The sequence below is a fragment of the Populus trichocarpa genome, chromosome 1 (genome assembly GCF_000002775.5).
Source record: "Populus trichocarpa isolate Nisqually-1 chromosome 1, P.trichocarpa_v4.1, whole genome shotgun sequence".
NCBI classification, from domain to species: domain Eukaryota; kingdom Viridiplantae; phylum Streptophyta; class Magnoliopsida; order Malpighiales; family Salicaceae; genus Populus; species Populus trichocarpa.
Genome location: NC_037285.2, coordinates 39738364 through 39759818, shown reverse-complemented (window position 1 = coordinate 39759818; position 21455 = coordinate 39738364). Strand labels below are relative to the sequence as shown.

The 21455-nt window shown below is 33.1% G+C and overlaps 2 protein-coding genes across 3 annotated transcripts; both read left to right on the top strand.

Annotated features, from left to right (window-relative positions):
• Positions 1-1287: 1287 nt before the first annotated feature.
• Positions 1288-7868, top strand: LOC7459113 (E3 ubiquitin-protein ligase DA2L). The gene is made up of 9 exons (XM_002300391.4): positions 1288-1537; positions 1841-2283; positions 2647-2698; positions 2786-2831; positions 2969-3050; positions 3160-3304; positions 3404-3491; positions 4012-4078; positions 6852-7868. Exons 2-9 carry the CDS (start codon positions 2092-2094, stop codon positions 7449-7451), a joined length of 1272 nt encoding a protein of 423 aa, XP_002300427.1. The 5' UTR covers positions 1288-1537; positions 1841-2091; the 3' UTR covers positions 7452-7868.
• An 8259-nt stretch (positions 7869-16127) lies between these two features.
• On the top strand, positions 16128-21073 carry LOC7491352 (interactor of constitutive active ROPs 4). Of its 2 annotated transcripts, none has more exons than XM_024592474.2 (3): positions 16128-16460; positions 18787-18843; positions 19750-21073. In XM_024592474.2, exons 2-3 carry the CDS (start codon positions 18830-18832, stop codon positions 20852-20854), a joined length of 1119 nt encoding a protein of 372 aa, XP_024448242.1. In that variant the 5' UTR covers positions 16128-16460; positions 18787-18829; the 3' UTR covers positions 20855-21073. The 2 variants fall into 2 exon arrangements, with proteins under 2 accessions (XP_024448242.1, XP_024448286.1); XM_024592518.2 differs by lacking the exon at positions 16128-16460 and adding an exon at positions 17355-18622.
• The last annotated feature ends 382 nt before the right edge of the window (positions 21074-21455 follow it).

The window sequence follows — 21455 nt, the reverse complement described above, 5'->3', positions numbered from 1 at the left end:
TGTAATATAATAAGCCAAAGCAATAAACGTGTGGCAGTAATGGAAAGCGAGTAGGCAATATCTCAATTTTTAAGGCATTCCGTGTCAAGAACAAGACACGTCTCCTCCTTGTTATAAACAAGATAGAACATGAAAATTAGTTACATCCTCTTACTTACCTTTTGTATCTACTAAAGAAAAGACAAATATAAACTGAAAATAGAAGATGAAATTAATTATCTATTTTTAAAAATATCTTTATTTATATATATTTTTTATTTTTTTAAATTGACACAAAAATAACTTATAAAATATCATAATTTAAATCTTATTATCGTAAAATTTCTTTTTAGTAATTATCAAGTTAAGATTAATACCAAATAAATTTCTAGAATATATTATGTTGATACTAAAGATACAATCTTTAAAATTATAAGAAAATATTTAATTTTGATTAATATACAAATTAATTCAAAAATGTATTTTTACATGTAATAAAAAACCTAAATTTGCTAATATCATTTCAGTCAGCACGTGTATTACACGCGAACCAACATCGCGTTTTCGTTTCTTTCTTTATAGGATTACAAAACACATGGACCCACTTAGTTGAAACTTTGATGGATGATGATCTTTGATTCTTTTCCTCGTTCGGTACTCTACCCTTTCGTGCCTTCCTTCTCTATATCATTCCTTCATTCTCTTTTTATCTATCGCCAAGCACTCTAAAAAAAGAAAAAATAAATTTATTTGGTCCCTCAACTCTTTAATATTTCTTTGTTTGATGATTTGATCCCCTAAAATTAATTTTTTTTATCATTACATCCTCCAGTACCTCTTGTTTCTATAACTCTGTCCTTTTGTACCTATTCATGGGAGAGGATTTTAATTTTAAAAGTAAAGACCATAAAAACAAAAGAATTACTATATTTTACAGAAGAAATCTTAGTAATATTAATAACAATAACTTACAAAGAATCTTGAGGGGTGTAGCTCAACTGGTCAGGTTTTAGATGCGCTTTTTAGATATCACTAGTTCGAGTCTCACAAACCTCAGGGCCACTGGAGGCTTATATAGTGATTAATTTTAGGGCTTGTGGGATTAGTCAAGTACACGCAAGTTGGCCCAGACATTCACGTTAATAAAAAAACAATAACTTACAAAGCAAATCTTATAAAACAAAAGGAAATAATAGAGATACCAAATTAAAATAAATTGGAGAGTCATGGGACCGAATTGCATTATTAACAAAAAAAAAAAATTCAACAGGGATAAAACACAACTCCTTGTTGGATCATTAAAAAAAGAGACAGAAGTCACGTATGTGTATTCTTCAACACCCACACACATTTGTGTATGTTTGATGAAAATAACCATAATTACAAGTTGAAAACAAATTAAAAATAAAAATAAAAAGGGAAAAGGGAAACTCTCTCTCTGTATATAAGTATAAATCAGAGAATGTTCTGATTTTGTTTCTCTTGTTGTTACAAATCTCTCGATCTCTCCATATCTCTCTCTCTCTCTCTTTCATTTCACGTTGGAGATCTCGAACAGGTTAGTTCTTAATGTGAATTCTTCTTGTTTCTTTCAATTTCTGTTTCTTGTTTGAATTTTGGAGATAAACTGCTAGCGTTTTTCTTTTATTTTTTATTTTTTTATGGTGAACTTTTGATTTTCGTAGTATCTAGGGCTTTGGAGATGTTTCGAAATATAGCAAATAGCAAATTGTGCTGTGAATTGGTTATAGTGGATGCTTTTATGTGATGAAGGGTTAGGGTTTTGAATGTTGTGATTATTTGTTTCTTTCTTTCAAATAGTAATTTTTGTTGCTTCTTTGTGTTTATTCAATTCTTGCAGGTTTTTGTGGTGATGATTTTGTGCTTTAAATTGGAAGTGAATGGAGGGGAAAGTCTATTTTGTCTTGAGAGAATGAAATAGGGTTTTAAATATGGATAATTTTTTGGTGTTGCAGATTAATGTATTTCAAATAAGTTTACCGAGATAGTGATTGGAAGAGAAATGCTTTTTCTTGTTATGGTTAATTTGTTTTTTTTTTAATTGAGAAAACAAACAAAAACTGAGTAGAAGGGAATTCTTGGGAGTACTGGATGGGGAATAAGCTGGGGAGAAGGAGACAAGTGGTGGATGAGAGGTATACAAGACCACAAGGTCTCTATGTTCATAAAGATGTGGACCATAAAAAGCTGAGAAAGCTCATTCTCGAATCCAAGCTTGCCCCTTGTTTTCCAGGGGATGAAGACAGCTGTAATGATCATGAGGAATGCCCAATCTGTTTCTTGGTCTGTATTTCTATCACTATCTTTGTTTCCCTGTCCTTTTTTCCCTCAAGTTTATTATGATTTTGTTTTGCTCAGTTCCACTGTGTTTAGTTGCTTGCCAAGCTGAAGAAAAAGAAAGGAATTGCTTTTTGTATATTCTCATTAATATTTTCTTGAGAAAATAGCATTTGATCGATTCTTTCCCTTCTTTTTGAGAGACCTAGGAAAATTATTTTAAGATACCATGGTTTTTCCTCTCCCTTTGTTTACTCGTTGACCAAGGAGAAATAATTGATTTCCTAAAGCTTAGATTGAATGGTATTAGACGATGTTATATATTGTTGGTGTGACCAATCTGGCACTTTTGTTTTGTTTCTTTCTTAGTATTATCCGAGTCTCAACCGATCAAGATGTTGCATGAAGGGCATTTGTACAGGTAATTGCCAATTGATTTCTGCAATTTGACATGCAAAGTTAGTTATTCATATCATGTACACAATTTGATCAGTGTTCTCTGTACCAGAGTGTTTTCTGCAGATGAAGAATCCTAATTCAACTCGTCCTACCCAGTATCCTTCATTCTTTATTATTATTATTATTATTATATATGTTTTTTAATTTACTTGCATATTTGCTTAATTTGACTGTCATCATCTTATTCCTCATGAAGCCATATTTCTATGCTTGTGGTACTTAATGTTATCAGATGTCCATTTTGCAAAACCTCAAATTATGCTGTGGAGTATCGAGGTGTGAAAACAAAGGAGGAAAAGGGTTTGGAGCAGATTGTAAGATTTGATTGGCATACAAGCCCTAATTTTTGTTATTTGGTGAACTGTGTGCTTATATTTTCCACATGGTGGTTGAGATTTATATGCATTTCTTCATTTTCTGCAGGAAGAACAGCGTGTTATAGAAGCGAAAATTAGGATGCGACAGCAGGAGCTTCAGGATGAAGAAGAGAGAATGCAGAAAAGACTAGATGTGAGTTCGTCAAGTGCTAATATTGAACCAGGGGAGCTTGAATGTGGGCCAACAACTGGTATCCTCTCTTTGAAATTCTGATATCCACTCCTATGCTTATGTCATGGTTACTGTGATAGTTATACTTTTTATTCTCCTCTCCAATCCTCTCTCCCAGTTCCATCCGATACGACTCCTGTGGAAAGTGGGGAAATCGTTTCGTCTCAATACTCAAGCAGACGTCCTCCGCACGCTGGAGCGAACAGGTATATTGCGTCTCTTGCCCCCCCTCCCCTGGATATGATTTTTGTATTCCTTACCTGTTCCTGAATCATGGAGTTCCTGTGGTGATGGAATGAAAGGAAGGAGAGAAGATAGCAGTGTCACAACTGCTTTGCACTGTTAAGTCTCTCTAGAAAAAGAAAAAACAAAAGCTTCAATGCATGCTGTATCTCATTGGGACTCAGAGTTTGTTTTTTAATCAAGGGAAGGCATAGGTTAGAATGACTGTAAGTTTTGTTATGGTTTGTTGACTTCAAATTCTAAATCAAATGTGTCAACAGTTCCTTATTACATGATGTCAGATAGCTTGTTCCTCAGATTGTTGTTTTACCCTTTTTTTTATAGATTTTATCAGCACCAGCACTCAGAATAGCATATGTAATACCATATTTCCAGTTCAGCAGCTTGTTATACTAGGCTCAATAACATTCTTAAACTGATTCTGATTTTCTTTCAGATTGCCATTGTTCTAATTTGTATATCAAATGTTTATTAAATTTATAGGGATGATGAATTTGACCTGGATCTCGAGGATATTATGGTTATGGAAGCAATCTGGCTTTCCATTCAGGTAAACAGTCTTTGATTGATTACCTCCAACTTACATGAATATTGACCAAGAAATTTCAGGTGTTTAAACTAACATTTTAATTTTATTTTCTTACCTCTAGTATCTGATTGGATTTTTCACATGTATTAGTCTGGCATTATCCATGCACCATTCATAACTGTTTGCATCTTACCTGTCTAGGGATTGGATGCGATTATGATTTCTTGTACTCCAACTTTATGATCACCCATTTATAATTATAACCATGAGAGTGTCCCTTCAAATCAATTCCAGTAAGGTAGTAGAGCTTCGTTAGAAACCTCTGTAGTTTTGGCATTTGATGGGATGCACTTCCAAAATTTTCTTGTTTGACATTGCTGCTCGAAATGGATGCTCTTGACTCTTCTAGAACTTGAACAATGTCCCTCAGCTATTGTTGTTGTGATTTAAGTCCAGAAGTGAATGGTCACATTTTTGTCTTGTCAATCTAATCTTTATGCTAATTTGGTCAGGAAACTCTATTTTCCAGATTATGACTCAGAGTGAGCGCATGAAATTTATGATGAACAACAATAAATTGATTATTTGTTTGAAAAATGAGCACTTTAGAGGATTTGGACCTTTGTCTCTTCAGGTTTTACAGAAATTTTTAACTCCCCATTTTACTTACTGTCATTTCTTTGCCCTTTCCTTTTCCATTGCCTATGTCTAGCTTAATCTTGCTCATACAGGTGTGCTAGAAGGATCCTGGCATTTATCCCTAATAATTATCATAGCATAGGCATCACACATGGATTACTCATGCTATATGAAAATTTTGTCAAGGCTTAATGTAGGATTGAAAACTAATGTAATTTATTGAATCAAAAAGCTATTGGAAAGATAATTTGAATAAATGTATAAAAGACACTTTTAATATAATGAAATAGAGGTATGAAACTTTATGTATTGAGTTGCCTACCCAGTAGAATTGTGAACAAATCTTTACCTAAATAATTTAGCTCTGAAGTCATGAAGGTTTTGTTTTCAACTATTTCTGTTGAAAGAAATAAAATTCTAATTATGCACGATAATTAAGTAGCTAACATCATCCCCTTAAGAATATAGAGATATCATATCCAATAGAAGTTTTCAGTAGAATGAATTTTAGATTAAATTGTGTGTAATTTTGTGAGTCATTTATGTTTGGGGTAATTGTGCCTAATAAGCAGAATCTCTGTTATTATTAGAACTAATTTTATATCATTGTTGCAGTTTATGGGGCTTCATATTAAATACAAATACAATGGTACTGTTAAGAATGAATCAAATGAGATGGGTAATATTAGGGATGTGCAGATTTTAAATAATAATAATAATTAGAAGAAGAGATGTGCAGATTGAATTTTTCTTTACACTTTAGAGAATATCATCTTAATCTTAAATTTTAAAAGATGCAGAATTTAATGTACAGCATTTCAAAGGCATCTTACTGCATTAGAAACACATCTCTATGGTTTAAGGTTTCTATTTATCAATATTTTTGTGTCTATTCAAGTCTATTATTTGTGTAGCTTATATCTAGTACGCCCAATGAATCAACCATATTTCATTTCCTGATTACATAAATGGGTTAACTTTTTTTTAGCATTTCATATAGTGTTTCTTTCCTTTTTTACTTTGGATATGTAAAACTCTTATGATATAAAGTCTAAAGCCAGTCACTTCGTATGATTGTAAAAAAAACATAACCCAGCACCTTAATAGAAATCATAATAATAATTACACGTCACCTAAATTTGTTAGAATAGAGAGATGATTATTAAAATGAAAATTCAAAGTGGAGAGTAAGTTAGATCTATCAAGTAAATAGATGCTCTTGTCTAACAATTCAATTATCTGTCATCAGTTATAACTAGTTTCAAACTGATTTAAGTTAATCTCTCTCTCCCCATCCACCATGGCATTATGTTTCATCAGATACAATCACCTCGAGCTTTTCTTTGTGACTAACATTTCTTCTCATCTGTAAACACCTTAAGAGGGCGGTATCCATAGTCGTCTGTCTTTTATATGATAGCAGGGTTCTTATGCATATGTGCATCTAGATGTCAGCCCAGTGAACAAAGGAAAATTAGAGATACAATGAAATTGGAAGCATTTAAAAAAGATTTACAAAAAAGAGAGAGAAACATGACAGTACTGATAGTGTATAAATCTAGTGTTCCTTACCTCAGCAGAAAAACCAGTTCTTTTTTTAGAAGTTGATATCTGAAATGGAAGCAAATTGAAGCTATCAAAAGAGTTGTTGCTTACAAATATGTCTTATTGGTGCCTAAAACACTGCTTTGATGATTTTTGACTTTCCTCTTCATGAAAAATAAAATTTGTATTGCATTGTGTATTTTTCCTTGCTGTGATATTGAATACCCTTTGCACATTGTTTTTTCATATTTGTCCTAGAGAAACTCGGGTTTGGGAGTCCAGTTCTGTTCTCTTTTTTTCCCCTTTATCACAAGCACAAGTATATTTTTGTCAAATAAAGCTTTCTTGACAGTTCATGCTTTTATCTATGGATGAGGTTGATAGGCCTTTTCTGTTTGTATAATATACATGTGTATGCTCCTCCTCAGGCCCAGCTATGGCAACTAAAATTTTTGGGTATGCAGACATGTGTTCATACAATGCATGATCTAAAAAATGTTCTGTTTGCTCTTTAGTAACTGAACTGTTGTTGTCTGATATGGACCTGGGAGATTTGACAGTGTTTTATTCCTGGTCGTGACAAATGATTTGAGCTTGTACCTTGCTCCAGGAAAATGGAAGACAGAAAAATCCACTTTGTGGTGATGCTGCACCACCTGCACAATATACCATGGAAGCACGCTATGTGACTCCAGCGATGGCACCACCACTGGCTGGATCTTCATCATCCCCTTCTGGAGGTCTTGCTTGTGCTATAGCTGCTCTCGCTGAGCGTCAGCAGACTGGTGGGGAATCAATTGTTCACAATAGTGGAAATATGCCATCATTCAACATGCTTCCAAGCACTAGTAGCTTTTACAACAGGCTTGAGCAGGATGCAGACAATTACTCGCCTGCACAGAGCTCTAGCAATGTATTGCCAGACTGCAGGATGATTGTGACAAGAGATGATGGGGAATGGGGTGCAGATCGTGGATCAGATGCTGCTGAAGCTGGGACCAGTTATGCAAGTTCTGAGACTGCAGAAGATGCTGGTGGAATTTCTTCCCTGTTACCTCCACCACCACCTACAGATGAAATTGGAGGAAGCTTTCAGAATGTCTCTGGACCCATCCCAGAGAGTTTTGAGGAGCAGATGATGCTGGCCATGGCTGTTTCCCTTGCTGAGGCTCGAGCTATGACTAGTGGGCCCCAAAGTGCATGGCAATAGATTTCGGGTATAGGCGAAAAAAGTTCGAACAAATGATGCTGGCTATGGCTTTGCAGCTAGCTCAGTACTGAGCTAGGTCCAGTGCACAATGTGTGCCTGCAACTGGCTAAATGGTCAAGGTAGCGAAGATTCTCTCCTTTGCACTTCATATCACTACATATAGTTGTTAAAAGGAAAAGGTATTATTTTAGTGAATGAAAGGTTGTTTGATAATGATACAACATAACAATTCGAAGTCCCGTGGTCGTTTCTTTTCATGGTTCTATATCATTTCCTAGCTTGTTCAGGATTCACAGGGTAGCAAAATCAGTTAATGATGGAATCATCACATTCACTTGTACAGAATTTTAGGTGGCATCCATCTTTTCTGTAACGGTTTCATTCTTCCACGATTAATGAATAGATGCGCTTGCTCAATTTATCGGAGTGCAGACCAAAATGGAAGATTAGATTTTATTTGGTTTCTCAGCTTCTTACAGTGCTGTAAAGGAACTACATGTTAATCTGCTCACCATTGATGTGTCTTTGTAGAGGTGATTCTGGATCCTTGGGTCTCAAGTAACCAATAATCTAATGCCATTGCTGTGTCTGGAATTTGGAAAGGAACACGATGAAAGATTCATGCAGTAAGTAGAGGGATGGATTGATGGAAGGAAAGGAACTGCCTAGCCCATCATTTGCCTCGAGTGCCAAAAACATAGCATTCATGTGATTTTTCGACGGAAGAACTTCTCACACCTTTTCGAGGCCCCAATAATCGAATTTTACAAAAACATATACGTGTTTATAAGATTTGAAAGTCTTAGGAGTTTAAGAATATGAAACACACAGAACAAATCCATTAAAGTGGACGCCTGGTGGGCAAATGGCTTGTGAGGAAAGGATTTAGATAGGAACGAGGATGATGTTGGGAAGAAATCATCAAATCTTTGTCCTCGTGAAGGGATAGGAGGCATCCCATAAGATCAAAATGATACGAATAGAGTGCAAGAGAATTAGGGAGTCATCCAGCTATGCGATCAATTTTCTAGTAATATATATTCCCTTTGCTCTTCTTCTTCTTCTATGAAATTGGAGAAATTAATAGATGAAAGAGTCTCGTCAATTGAACTAACCCTACTGATGTTTGATTTGTATATGAATGATAGAAATTGTTTCCTCCTGAAATCGCTGCCCGATCTCTTGTCATCATCCATTCTCATCAGCTAACGGAACACGCCTTTACCATAAATTTGGCGGTGGTTTTCTGATAGATATCCAGGGATCGTGGTTTAATCTTATCAGACATGCTCAGGCTCTTCTTTACTCCAAGGCCATGTAAATCCCTTCACTCTTTGCGTGTGAAGGTAATCAGGGTGAGTAACCTGGTACGAACGACTTTGAAGCTTCATGTAACCTAATATATATTGAGATTGAGCATCGACCATATGCATAGAGATAGCATTCTTGTGAATTAATGCAATAGAAAAACGTGGGATAAGTTTAAATAATGATTGCAACTGTGATTTTGACCAAGGACTTGTGTATCTCCTCTAAAATAAGGTTAAATTGTACTATTTCTTGAAATAAATTTGCTGTCTCTCAATCCTCAAGATCATATGTTCATGACAGATCCAATCATGACCATTGGATCATGAGCCCCATGCATCTTCAAAGATGTGGGTACGGTCAGTGTGAACTAACAATGATAAAGAAGGAGATTTATGAGTTAGGGCATTGGAGTAGTTGAAGATGCATCAACAATCATTTACACCCCACATGGTATGTCTCAATAATAGTCAAGGGAGGCTCAACTTTCTTTCACATTAACAATGAAATGGGTGGTGGCCAAGATGGTTAAAAGAATGGAGGACAAGAGGTATGCTTTTTATATGGTTTTAGTTTCATTTTCTTTGTATACTAATACTAATGGTCATGGATCACATGATATAAATCATGTTTTGCAACTCTTATTTGGAATATAAAGTTCTAGTTTGATACACGTAAGTTGACGTGAGATACTCTATATATCAACAACAAAAAAAATAAAATTCTTTCACATATTGATATGGACAAGATATATGTTTTTTATATAGTTTCTAGTTTAATTTTCTTTCTACTAATAAATATTAATGGTTACGGAACATATGGTACAAGTCTTGTTTTGCAAATTTTATTCAGGATATAAAGATCTAGTTTGAAATACGCAAACTGGCTCAAGATATCCTACATATTAAAAAAAAAAAAAAAAAACAAAAACAAAACTTTCTTGCACATGGTTTTGATATGGACGAAACTTGTTAACATTACTTTCCCTAAGCTATTCATTAAATGATTGATGTTGGAGGACCGTATTACCTTCATTGGCCCATAGTATAATTACATTAATGATAAGTTTCTCATCCAATATTAGAGTGAGATTAGAAAAATAAATTAAGTGATTCATCCCACCGCCAAGTGTTGGCATTTGTTTTTGAACTCCGAACCAATTCAAGGCATACTAGACCAGCTTTTGCCTTATCCCATTTCTTTACAATGTAATCAATTATGCATTGATTTTAGGGGTAGGGATTTGGGATGGGAGGGAATTATTATTTCTTATGCTGCTCATGATTCTCTGGATCTACGTTCCAATGAAAGAAAATACTATGAAGTTTCCTAGAAAAAATAGATTAAGGTTAGGAATAACATAACTTGTGTTAAATAATTGTTAATTTTGAGTCACAATTCAATTAATTTTTATTAAATAACTTATGATAAAACTAAGAAATGAGTTAGAGTAATGTTTTTAATTTCTTATTCATTAGTTCAGACCAAAGGTATTTTGGATATTTGTTAATGAGTCTCTTAGATTTAATATATGCAATTGACAAAAGAAATACTTGAGTAAATATATAGTTCTATCAGCTTATTTAGTGGAAGTATTTAACAATTTGAGCGCATCATCCAAAGCTTGTAGCTTATCTCTTTTGCTCAACCATGGGGAAACAAATTTCCATTTCATTTCTTTTTAATGTGGGATGGTTACCACTAATTAACATGTGCACCCAACAAATATAATTTTTTTTTCTTTAAGCACATAGAAGATTTTACTTAAAACTTAGTACATGGCTTGTTTCCTTTTTTTTTTCTTTTTTTTTAATGTTTTTAATTAACACTTTTTTTATATGTTTTTTAAATAATTTCTAAATTGATATTTTAATTAATGCTCTTTCTTTGTGTTTTTTGAGCTTATTTAGCCTTTTTTCTAAGTAGAGATTATTTTTTATGTATATTGTATTTATCTAAGGTTTTAAGAGGTTAGTATGATTCATCTATACTTTTTTTTTTGTATTTTATATAGATTAAGTTTATTTTTAAAAATAAAATAAAATATTTATTTTTAGATAATATTTATAATATATACAACCCTTGCATAATTTTTTTTTTCAAAAAACTTATCAAAACTTAAAATGCCTAGAAAAAACAATAAAATTAAAATAGCCACAAAAATTGAAAAACTTGGAATATTAATAAAAACTTGGAACATCGAGAAAACATTGAAATAAACTCTAAAAAATATATAAAATCCATGTTATGCAAAACTTGTTTTATTTCTTAGACATTTTTTTTATGCTTTAAGGTTTTCTAGGTTTTTTCTTGGCTTTTCAAGTTTTATTCCTTTTGCCTTTGGAAAATTAGTTTTTTATTTTTTAGACTTTTGGAAATTAGTTTTTTCAATTAGTGATTGTAGAGGCATTTTTGTCCAAAAAGTTATAAAATAGCATATGAAAGAAAATATAAATATATCCATACAAATGATAAAACTTCATTTTTTTTAAATGAGGAATTTAGAGAATTGCTTTCAACCCCGTGGTTTAAGGTGAGGGCAAATGAGAGAATTCATGTAAATGATATGTTTTTAAGGAGATTGAAGTGGCGTGTCTCTCACGATTCCTTTTTTTCCCGTCAAATTTTTTGTTTTTTAATTGTGATCTTCTAGATTCAACTATTGATCAATTTTTTATTATTTACTAGAGAAAGAAAAAAAATTAACAAAATAGGACCAAAGTGTTAAATAAGAAAACATTCCATGGTTAATTTCAAACTCATTGAAAAAAGTTCTTTTTAGTCCCTCTATCTTTCTTTGTTTGTGTTTTCGGTTCTTATAGTTTTTAGAATTGTAATTTTAGTCTAAAAATTTATCTTGTTTATTCGGTCTTTTAATTTGAAAAAAAAAACATTGAAAATGATTAAAAAAAAAAGAGAGTTTTCTGTTGGTTACCTTCAAACAATAAAAAAGGTAAATGTTGATGTCAACGAGAGTGGTTTGATGGTAATAGATTTTTTTTATAAACATGTTGAAAAAAAGCAAATCAGGGTTCATTTAAATTTTTTTATTTGATTATTTTTTAATTGATTTTGGGGTTGGTAAGTGATTTATGTAGGTTATTATGGTATTTTTGAGTTGTTTTCCGGTAAAAATGACTAGAAAATTATGTTTTTTTATGATAAAAAACTCGGATCTTGATTTTCTAATCACTAGAGGTGACCAAAAAATATTACAGTAAGCGACAAGTTAACTATGAGTGGTGATTTGTGACATGTCTCCCAGTTCTTTTTATATATATATATATATATAAAAAGCATATGACTCCAAAGAAAAAAATATAAAAAACCTCAAGTGTGAGCCTAGGTTTTTTAATAAAGCCTAAATAGGTGGGCATGTCTTGTTTTTATTTTTTGTTTTGGAAAAATTACCCCCAACATTCTCCTCGAAACACAATTTCTATATCTTAAAAACACCTGAAAAAACCCAAACTAAAGCTTAGAAAGAACTTTATTTTTTTCAATCATCTCATCGATTGTCCATAAACCAAGTTGAATTTATTAAAGGCTACATCCAACATTTTTTTTAAAAAAAAAAAACCCAATTGACTAGGCAATTCTAGGTATTATCTAATTGAATCAAGTGAATTAGGCAAATTCAATTGTTTGCTTTTAAAGAGCTCGTTAAGGCAACAAATAGGTTTTCAACCCAAAACCTTGTGGGAGAAGGTGGATTTGGTTTTGTATTTGGATTTTTTTAGGGGTTAGGAGTATTTGGGTTTATTATCGAGAGAGGTGAAGGTGAGCCAAAATATACTTACGCTTATGCAAAGAGTGATAGTGGATAAAGACCTATTAGTTGATTTATTTATGGTGATGTTGTTGTGGGGGAAAGAGTGACAATGGCTCTCAGTTGTGGGTGGTAATTTATGAGATAGGAAAATGGTGGCAGTGGCTTTGGACTATGAGTGGTGGTTTGTGAAATGGGAAAATGGTGGCAATTTTGATAGGAGGGTGATTGTTTTTTTTGTTGTCATAATGGATAAGGAGAAGTGGTGGTTCGGTGTTAGGTTGTTTGGATAGGGAGAGAGACTGGTATGGAGGTATAACAAGGTGGTTATGGAGGTGGTGTGTTGGCTAGGTTTTGAGTTTGTGGTCTTGATGGCTAGGGTTTAGTTTTGGAAGATGGTGAACAATGTTTTCTCTCAAGCATTTCGTCCTATTGTTTTTATTCATTTTCTCTCTAGTCATCATATTTAAGAAGAAAATGTTTGTTTTTTTTTTTTTTAATAATTGTTAGTGCAAGACTAGGAAGAGTTTGCCTCCATTTCAAATTTCTATAAATAAGAGCAAATGACTAAGATTTGTAACTAAGTGAAAGAGATCTAGGTTGAATTTTTTTTTATATAGGAAAAACAAGAAATTTCAAGATCTTAGCAAAATTTAGTAAAAGCTCTTAGATCATTTCTATCCCAATTTGGTTTCACCATTTAGATCCAAGTTTTTGAAGCGAATAAAGGTGATGGAGTTGCCTTACTTGTGAAACATAATTAGGATACTCTTTGAAGGGACTTCTTGCCCTAAAATTGGGTTGGATTAAAATTTTATAACAATTATGTATTAGATACTTGACTTAAAAAAATATTACAACTTCTATTTCTATCAAATTGGTCATTCCATTATTCAATTGTTAGGCAGCTGAAACTCCAACAATGAGAAAAAAGGATGAGGTTGGTGGATAGGTTTTTCTTTTTTTAATTTGATGGAAAAAATTATAATATTTAATATAAGGTCATTTTAGTTATTAAATGAAAAATAATGACAAATTTGTAAATAATTAGGTAATTTTTGTTGACTTTTTTTGGCGAGGATATTAAGTATTAGTGAGCGTATAAAGTTTAAAATGCATTGTGTAATTTTACAAAACTTGATAAATAAGTGCAATTATGACCAAACCATAGGATGTTAGGGATATTTTTTTTCCTTTTGTTTTTGTTTAACTAAATTTATTTTTTTAAAAATTAATAAATTTAAAATATTATGAATAAATTATTATTTTTAATTTTATCCTTTAACATTGGGTTTATTAGGGATTGAGTTTTAGAATTTGTTTTAATTTTCTTTCTATGAGGTTATCTTAGAGGTAATCATTTTCAGTTCGATTCGGTTTTTACGTATAAAAACAACCAAACCTAAATTTTGTAAAATAAAAAAATTAAAATTGAAATCGGTTCAAACCGACTAGTTTCGGTTCAGTTATTTTATATTAAAAACCGAAACTCAACCGATCGGTTTTGGTTATTTTCGGTTTGGTTTTGGTGCAGTTCGGTTCGGTTATTTTATATTAAAAACCAAAAAATATATTGTTTTTTTAGGTTTTTTTTTGGACTTTTTAATGAGCTTGGTTTCGATTTGGTTTGGTTTTTTTATTTTTTCGGTTCGGTTTTTCGATGTCAGGCTAATGAGTTTTCTATGTTAACCCCGGTTGACTTGAGTCTTTATTTTTCATATTTTTTAATTGATTTTCTTAATTTCATTACAAGGTTATCCTGGTCTCATGACCCGATTTGTGAGTTTTCTAGGCTAACCCTCGTTGAGTTGAGTTTTGTTTTTTTTTCTTTTCAATTTCATCCTTCAATGTTAGGTTGATTGAGAATTAAGTTTCGTAATTTGTTTCAATTTTCTTTCTTTAAGGTTATTCTGGTATCATGACCTGAGTCCAAGTTGATTCAAGTCTTTTTTTTATCCTTTTTAAATTATTTTTTTCAATTTCATCCTTCAATATTTGATTGATTGAGAATTAAGTTTCATAATTTGTTTTTATTTGCTTTCTATATAATTATCCTGGTCTCATGAACCAGGACATGAGTTTGACAGGTTAACTCTAGTTAAATTAGGTCATTTTTGTTGTTTTTTAATTGAATTTTTCAATTTCATACTTCAATATTTGGTTGATTAAAAATTGAGTTTTATGAATTGTTTCGATTTGCTTTTTATGGGGTTATCCATGTCTCATAATCCAGGTTGAAGATTTGACAAGCTATTCTGAGTTGACTCACGTGATTTTTCTGTTCTTTTTTTAATAGATTTTTTTTTCAATTTTGTTCTTCAACATGAGATTGATTAGGAATTAAGATTCATAACTTGTTTCGATTTGCTTTCTATGAGGTTATCATGGTCTCATGACTCAAGTCTAAGATTTGACAAGTTAATTTGGATTGACCCGAATCGATTCAATAAATTCTTGTCTCATTATTTAAAACAAAGATGCTAATGTTTTTGAGTTAAACTATATTTTTACTAGTTATTCGAGTTGTTTTTGGACTCATGAAATAAACCGAGTCATATCGAGTCAACCCATATGATTTAATTTTTTTTACTAGAAAAAAATATTAATAATGTCTAAATCTTATATGTTTTTTTTAATAAAAAAAATCATACCCATGACATACTGCTAATGAATGATATAGTCTAATAATGATAATACATTAAGTTAAAAGTGATTTCGATGCAAAAACATTGAAAAACCCATTAAAGGCTTTTCCAAATGATGACTGAAAATTGAAGTTTTAAAAATTGATTATAAACAAAACAACCATACACCCCTAATATTTAGCGCGCGTTAAGGAACGAGGTACAAATCATATTTTTAAATTTTTTGTAAAAAATTATTATTTTTTGAATATTTTGTATCATTTTGATATGCTAATCTCAAAAATAATTTTTTTAAAATAAAAAAAAATATTATTTTGATGCATTTCGACACGAAAAGTACTTTGAAAAACAACCACAACTACACTCTTAGAATTATTACGTGTTTATATAAAAAAAAATGGTTGAAGTCTCTTGATTGTATAAAATAAAAATAAAATAAGCTGCTTTTAATTATGCAAACAAACTCTTTAATTTGAACATTCGAGGATCTTAGAATACCTTTATATTTGTAAAATAAAATGAAAACTTCCATCTTTATTCGGCTTCCGGTGCACTTCAAATTATAAAATTCCTCTGTGCATTTCTCATGTAATGCTAGCTGAAATAAACCCATGAGTGTAAATTCTTCTATAAATCACAAGTAAACAGAAATATTAATACTTGATCACTTGTTTGTTCTTCAACACTTTACTACTAAATTTTCAAACTTAAGTTGGAGAACATGATAATAAACTGCAGGCGGGAAAAAAGATACGTTCTACAAGGACTTGCTATTAAGAACAGTATTGGAAGTGGAGTTGAAAAAAGACAAGAAAAAAAAAAGGTTTGAACTTTGAAAAGAGACAAAAAAAGACAAGAGTTCTTGGAGAGGTGAGATAGAGGTTGGATTTCCAAAGATTCACCACTATCTTATTGCATTTATTATCACCATATCACACTGCCCACTCGTCCTTTCCCTTAAAAATTACCCTTTTGTCACCTTGCTTCTTTAATTTTTTTTCCTTCACTTATTGGTACCAGCTTTCTTTCAAACTTCAAACTTCAAACTTCAAACTTCCTCTCTCTAACTTCATATTTTTTAGGCTACCACTCCCTTGTCTTTAGTGTTTGTGTTTGAAAAAAGAAGTATCGTAATTTTGACATTAAGCAGCTCCCTCTACACCTGTTAACCGAAGGGTGTTTCATGGAATCATTGATTATATGAATACTCTGTCTCTCTTACAACCCACAAGAGGAGCTGACTGGTTTAAGGAACAGTTCTAGTTCTGCATTCAGATAGATACCAAGGTGAGTTTCTCATTTTTTGTTTTGTTTTTGAGAAGCAAAGCAATTTATTTGTATGTAACAATGCATGTAGGTGTAGTTGATGAACGTGCAAAAAAAAAGGAGTTTCTTTGGATCTCATTGTTATTCTTCTTTTTCCTTCTGTTTTTCTGTAAATCATGTGTGCTAGCTTGTTGAGTTTTTCTTCTTCTTTTTTTTTTTTAATATTTTGGTACCAACAAAGTACCATTGCCCTTCTAACTATGATCCATTTGGTTTTCGAGAGAGAGAATATAAGAAGAGCGAAACTTTGGAATCTCATCACTACCCAGTACCCACAATTCAATCTGTTATAAAATTCAAGCTTTAGTCTGTCCATGTTTTTTTCTGGGCAACCAAACACTCATTTTACACATACACCTGTTTTGGGTATCTATAATTTGTATTTTCCCATCTGTTCATTTTAAGGAAAAAACAATGTTGAGATGTTAAATGGGTCAAACATGCGAATCCATGAATGCTGTTTCAGATCTATCTGGGTACTTTGATTTGTTTGAATTTATTTCTTTGGTTTTAATAAACCGAGAGAAAAAAAATTGTGTCTTGAATTATTGAGTCAACACTATCACTATTTATTACTATTTTTTCACTTTAAAAAATGTCTAGTTTTGAAGTTGTAATACACCAACACGTGCACGGTGGCGCGTGTGGTGGCATGTTCCTTTTCTTGTCTTTAGAAATATTCTTGGGCAGAGCATGTCCCTCCTCCTCTGACACCTTCCAGTCGCTTATTTAACGTTTCTTTGTTGTCATCCTTCACCTTTTTTCTGTAAAAAAAAAGAGGTGGAAGAGATATGGGGCTGAAAGGACAATAATGCCCCTGCCAAAGTTGAGATTCGAAGCTCTCTTTTTTAAAAAGCAGTTAAGGTGAAAGGGAAGGCATATTTTGATTGATGGATATGGATAGTGAAAAGGAGTGGTTAAAAGATTGCATTTGCACTGTCCAAGAAAACAAAGCACACTGGCAGGATATCGCGGCCTTGGTGCTTGTAAAAGTTGGATTGGATGGTACTTTTTTCGATTGTGTAGCCTAGTTAGTATTCAGGGATTGACTACGAGTAACAAGGAATGGAAATCTTCAGAAAAGAAATCATGTGACTATGGAAATCAATTAAGTCAAATGATATGAATGTGCTTTGCTCCGTAGACTGGTATCATCTCATCAGGGTTTCCAGTAAAATTCTGTCATGCTTGGCTTGGCATTTGAACTGTGTGCTAGGTCCTGAAAATGGCAGGTCTCGATCTTTATCTTAATCAAGTGGTTTGAGAGCTTATACTTTACCTATAATTATTTGAAGTAAAGTTGATATCTTAACTGCTCCCATTAAAGGGTCCCAATGATAATGATTAACAGGCCCCTGATATGTGCATATTGTGGACCTGTTGAGACCATGTGGAAAGTAAAACTGTCACCTCTTTACCAGCTTTTCCTGCGAAATAAAAAGATGGAAAATCCTGTCTGGGGTGGTTGGATTATCTTAGTTCTTCATTACTTGTGTTTGGTGGATGTAATGTATGATTCTACATCCGTTTCTCTTGATGGACCATGAGATATTAATAATGCAACACAGTACTCCATTTATTGTTTCTTAACTGTAGGTTTTCCAGCTTTTGGTGATCCAGATTTCTCATTGCAGTGTTTTTCTTTTTTTCCCTGAGGAAATCTAGTGGTGTATTTGGGGCAACATGTCAAGTTAGGCCAGGTCAATGTTGTGGGGGCATATACACCTGTTCTCTTTATTATGTTTTCTTACATTAAAGTTGGCGTAGCAAGCTTAAGTCTGCATTATTTAGTAATGATCATTTCACAGGCTCTTGTATGTCCTCAAGGACGTAGGCTCATGTAATGTTTACCGTCACAAGAAGTTGGCTTTTGCAAATGCTATTGCTACTCCAAGTTATTTGATTATATTTGTGATGCTACACTCGTTCTTCTTTAGTGTGCCCTCTAGAATATAGCTCATGGAACAAATTAAGATGTGAAGCCAGGATTTATTTCATTTCACATGGGAGTTTTTAAATGCTTCACAAGCCCATGCTTTGACCTTTTACGGTTAACTAGAAGAGTTGAGTTAAGATCTTGTAAAAATAGCTTGGAATATAGCTTGCTGGAGCTTGGCTCAGAGGTCACTGGATTTTTTATTACAAATTGCGATTTCATTCTTACACCTATAATTGGACTGATATTTTGTTCATCATTTTCATTATAGCCTCCTTTTTTCTTTTTCTTTTTTTAAGTTTCCCTTCTGTTTACATATTAAGTGCTAAGAACACAAATTTCCAATGACAGTTGCTTCCAGCTCTCTTGAACAAACATTGCTTTAGGTGCTTCAATGCCGAGATCAAGGTCAGAGAACATTACCCTGCTATCATTTATCAATATACTGTTTTTACATCACATGCATGCGCGTGCCCTGATTGAACTGTTGATTCAAGTTATTTGGATTAAGAGATTTTACTTGCTTTATACTTATAACATGCTTTAAAGCAAATTAAAAGGCTACAGGCATGTTTTTCTGTTAGAGTGTATTGATGCCTTTATATGTACTTTTAGATGTGATTGTACTTACAAAATTCTATTCTTCTATAGGATATCCAAATCTACTATCATTTCATTCAGCAAGGTTAAATTATTATAAAACTCTTGATTTATGCCAGAATCATAACATGAAGCATCGGTTGTTAAACTAGTAGCTTGGTTTAAACCATGACAATACATTGATTTATCCCTCAGGAACTAGGCGTCATCGAAGAAACCTACTTTATTTCAGTTGGATGGCATGAAATGCCCCAACTAGTTTCAGGTTGAGGCTTTGTTGTTGTATGGTATAAAATGATGAAATCAACCACGAATCAAGTAGAATGAATTTATGCTATTTAACAATTGTTTGACTCGGCTTCCTGATTGCATGCAGCTGCAAATAATATCCATACTTTAGTAGGGTTACTCAACTCGTCCTATAGATGCTGTATCCTCAATCACTTTGGATTCGTTCTATCATTTCCTTGTCAATTTTTTTCCTCAATGTAGTCTTGAATCAATTCAATTTTACAATGAACATCGTGAGTGTCACATTACATTACAAGTGGCATGCATTAACAGTCTAAATTCTTTTTTTGTTTTGTTTTTTGAAAATGAAGTTGCTGTTCATTTTGATTTTGGCTATAATATTACCAGTAACTTACGAATTCATTGTGTCAAAAATGTCTGATGGCTATTTTGGTTTCCATTTTCTGTTTCAATGATAATTAGAGGATCAGAAATGCCTCAAAGGCAGTCTCCTCGAGGCTCACATCCACTTAGGACATCTAACTCTGATTCCGACCCACTGCATCATAGACCTATAACTGATCGAAGAGAAAAGCTAGGAGACCGTTGCTCCCCAAGAGGCTCCCAGCCTGACTCATTAAACCAAAAGAAGCTTGGAACCCGCATTGCAGATTTAGAATCTCAGCTTGGCCAAGCACAAGTAGAGCTGAAGACTCTAAAAGAGCAGTTGGCTTCAGCTGAAGCTGCAAAGAAAGAAGCTCAAAAAGAATTGGAGAAAAAAGCCAGGAAAGGTGCTGTTCCAGAGCCAGAGGTGGATTCCAAAAAAGCAGATAGCAACTCAGCAGATGAAGTTTCTGAAGACAACCAGCTGGAAACTGATGTTTTTGAAGTTCCAGTGGAGAAAAAGACTGTTGAGCCCAAGGATGATCCTGGCGACCTGCTTGATCAGGTAGAAAAAGAAAACAACCCAACTGATATACCGGCTGAACCGCTAGTGATTTCAGAGCCAGAAAAGCTGTCTTTTCATGACCTGGCATTGAAGGATGATGAGATAAATATGCTAAAAACCAAGCTAGAAGAGAAACAAAAGGACCTAGAGGTGTTTGGTATGGAAAATGAGAACTTGAAGAATCAACTGAATGAAGCAAATTTGTACATCTCATCTGCCAAATCCAAGGAAGAGGAAGTGTCCTTGAAGCTGGGCCAATTGGGAGAAGAGCTGGAAGCAAGTAAAGCAAATGCTGCCCAGTTAAAGGGGAAACTGGAAGCTGCCGAAGGAGCGAACGAAGCATTGGAGACAGAAATGAAGAAAATGAGAGTGCAGACAGAGCAGTGGAGAAAAGCAGCAGATGCTGCTGCTGCAGTACTCGCTGGGGGAGTGGAGATGAGTGGAAGGATTCCAGAGAGGTGTGGCTCCATGGATAAGCACTTTGGTGGTGTATTCGAGCCACCAGCAGGAGGGTATGCTGGTTTTGTCGGATCACCTGGAATGGCTGATGATTTGGACGATGGTTTTGGTAGCGTGAAGCGAAAGAGCTCTGGGATCAAGAAGTTTGGAGACTTGTGGAAAAAGAAGGGCCAGAAATAAGATGTTATGTTGTTGAAATCCTGATCCACCTTTTTTTATTGTGTTGGTAAGGAAATGGTTGCTTACCATTTCACATTTTGTTGTCAATGTTTATATATGTTGAAGTTACGTTATCTAAACCTTTCCAGGGATGATTTTGTAGCATGTTGTTGCTTTGGTGAAACTGGGAATCCTCCTAACTTTCACAATAAAATATGTGGAGACCTCACTCTTTTTTAAGATACTTGAGCTTGAGAGGATACTGCAAAGTGCAAACACCGAACTACCCCTTTGAATGATTGAAATTTGATGGTTTTCTTGGGCTTCGGCCTATTTGTTTTTTATGAAAAATTCTGAATTTTTTTATATTTTTTTTATTTAAAATTAATATATTTTTTTATATTTTTAAATTATTTTGATGTGTTGATATCAGAAATAATTTTTTAAAAATAAAAAAATATTATTTTAATATAATTTTTTAATAAAAAATATTTTAAAAAACAACTATAATATGCTATACCGAAGTGTACATTACAATTACAACTCCACGGGTTTGAACCTTTTTATTGATAAGGGATTTGGATTTTGATATAACATGAGAGTTTACCAATAAAGCTACTCT

Bases quoted from the DNA above. Each gene is read 5' to 3' on its own strand.
- LOC7459113 (XM_002300391.4), top strand. From the start codon at position 2,092: ATGGGGAATAAGCTGGGGAGAAGGAGACAAGTGGTGGATGAGAGGTAT. The intron at 2,832-2,968 runs GTATCCTTCATT...TAATGTTATCAG, and splicing joins AATTCAACTCGTCCTACCCA to ATGTCCATTTTGCAAAACCT. The intron at 4,079-6,851 runs GTAAACAGTCTT...ACCTTGCTCCAG, and splicing joins CAATCTGGCTTTCCATTCAG to GAAAATGGAAGACAGAAAAA.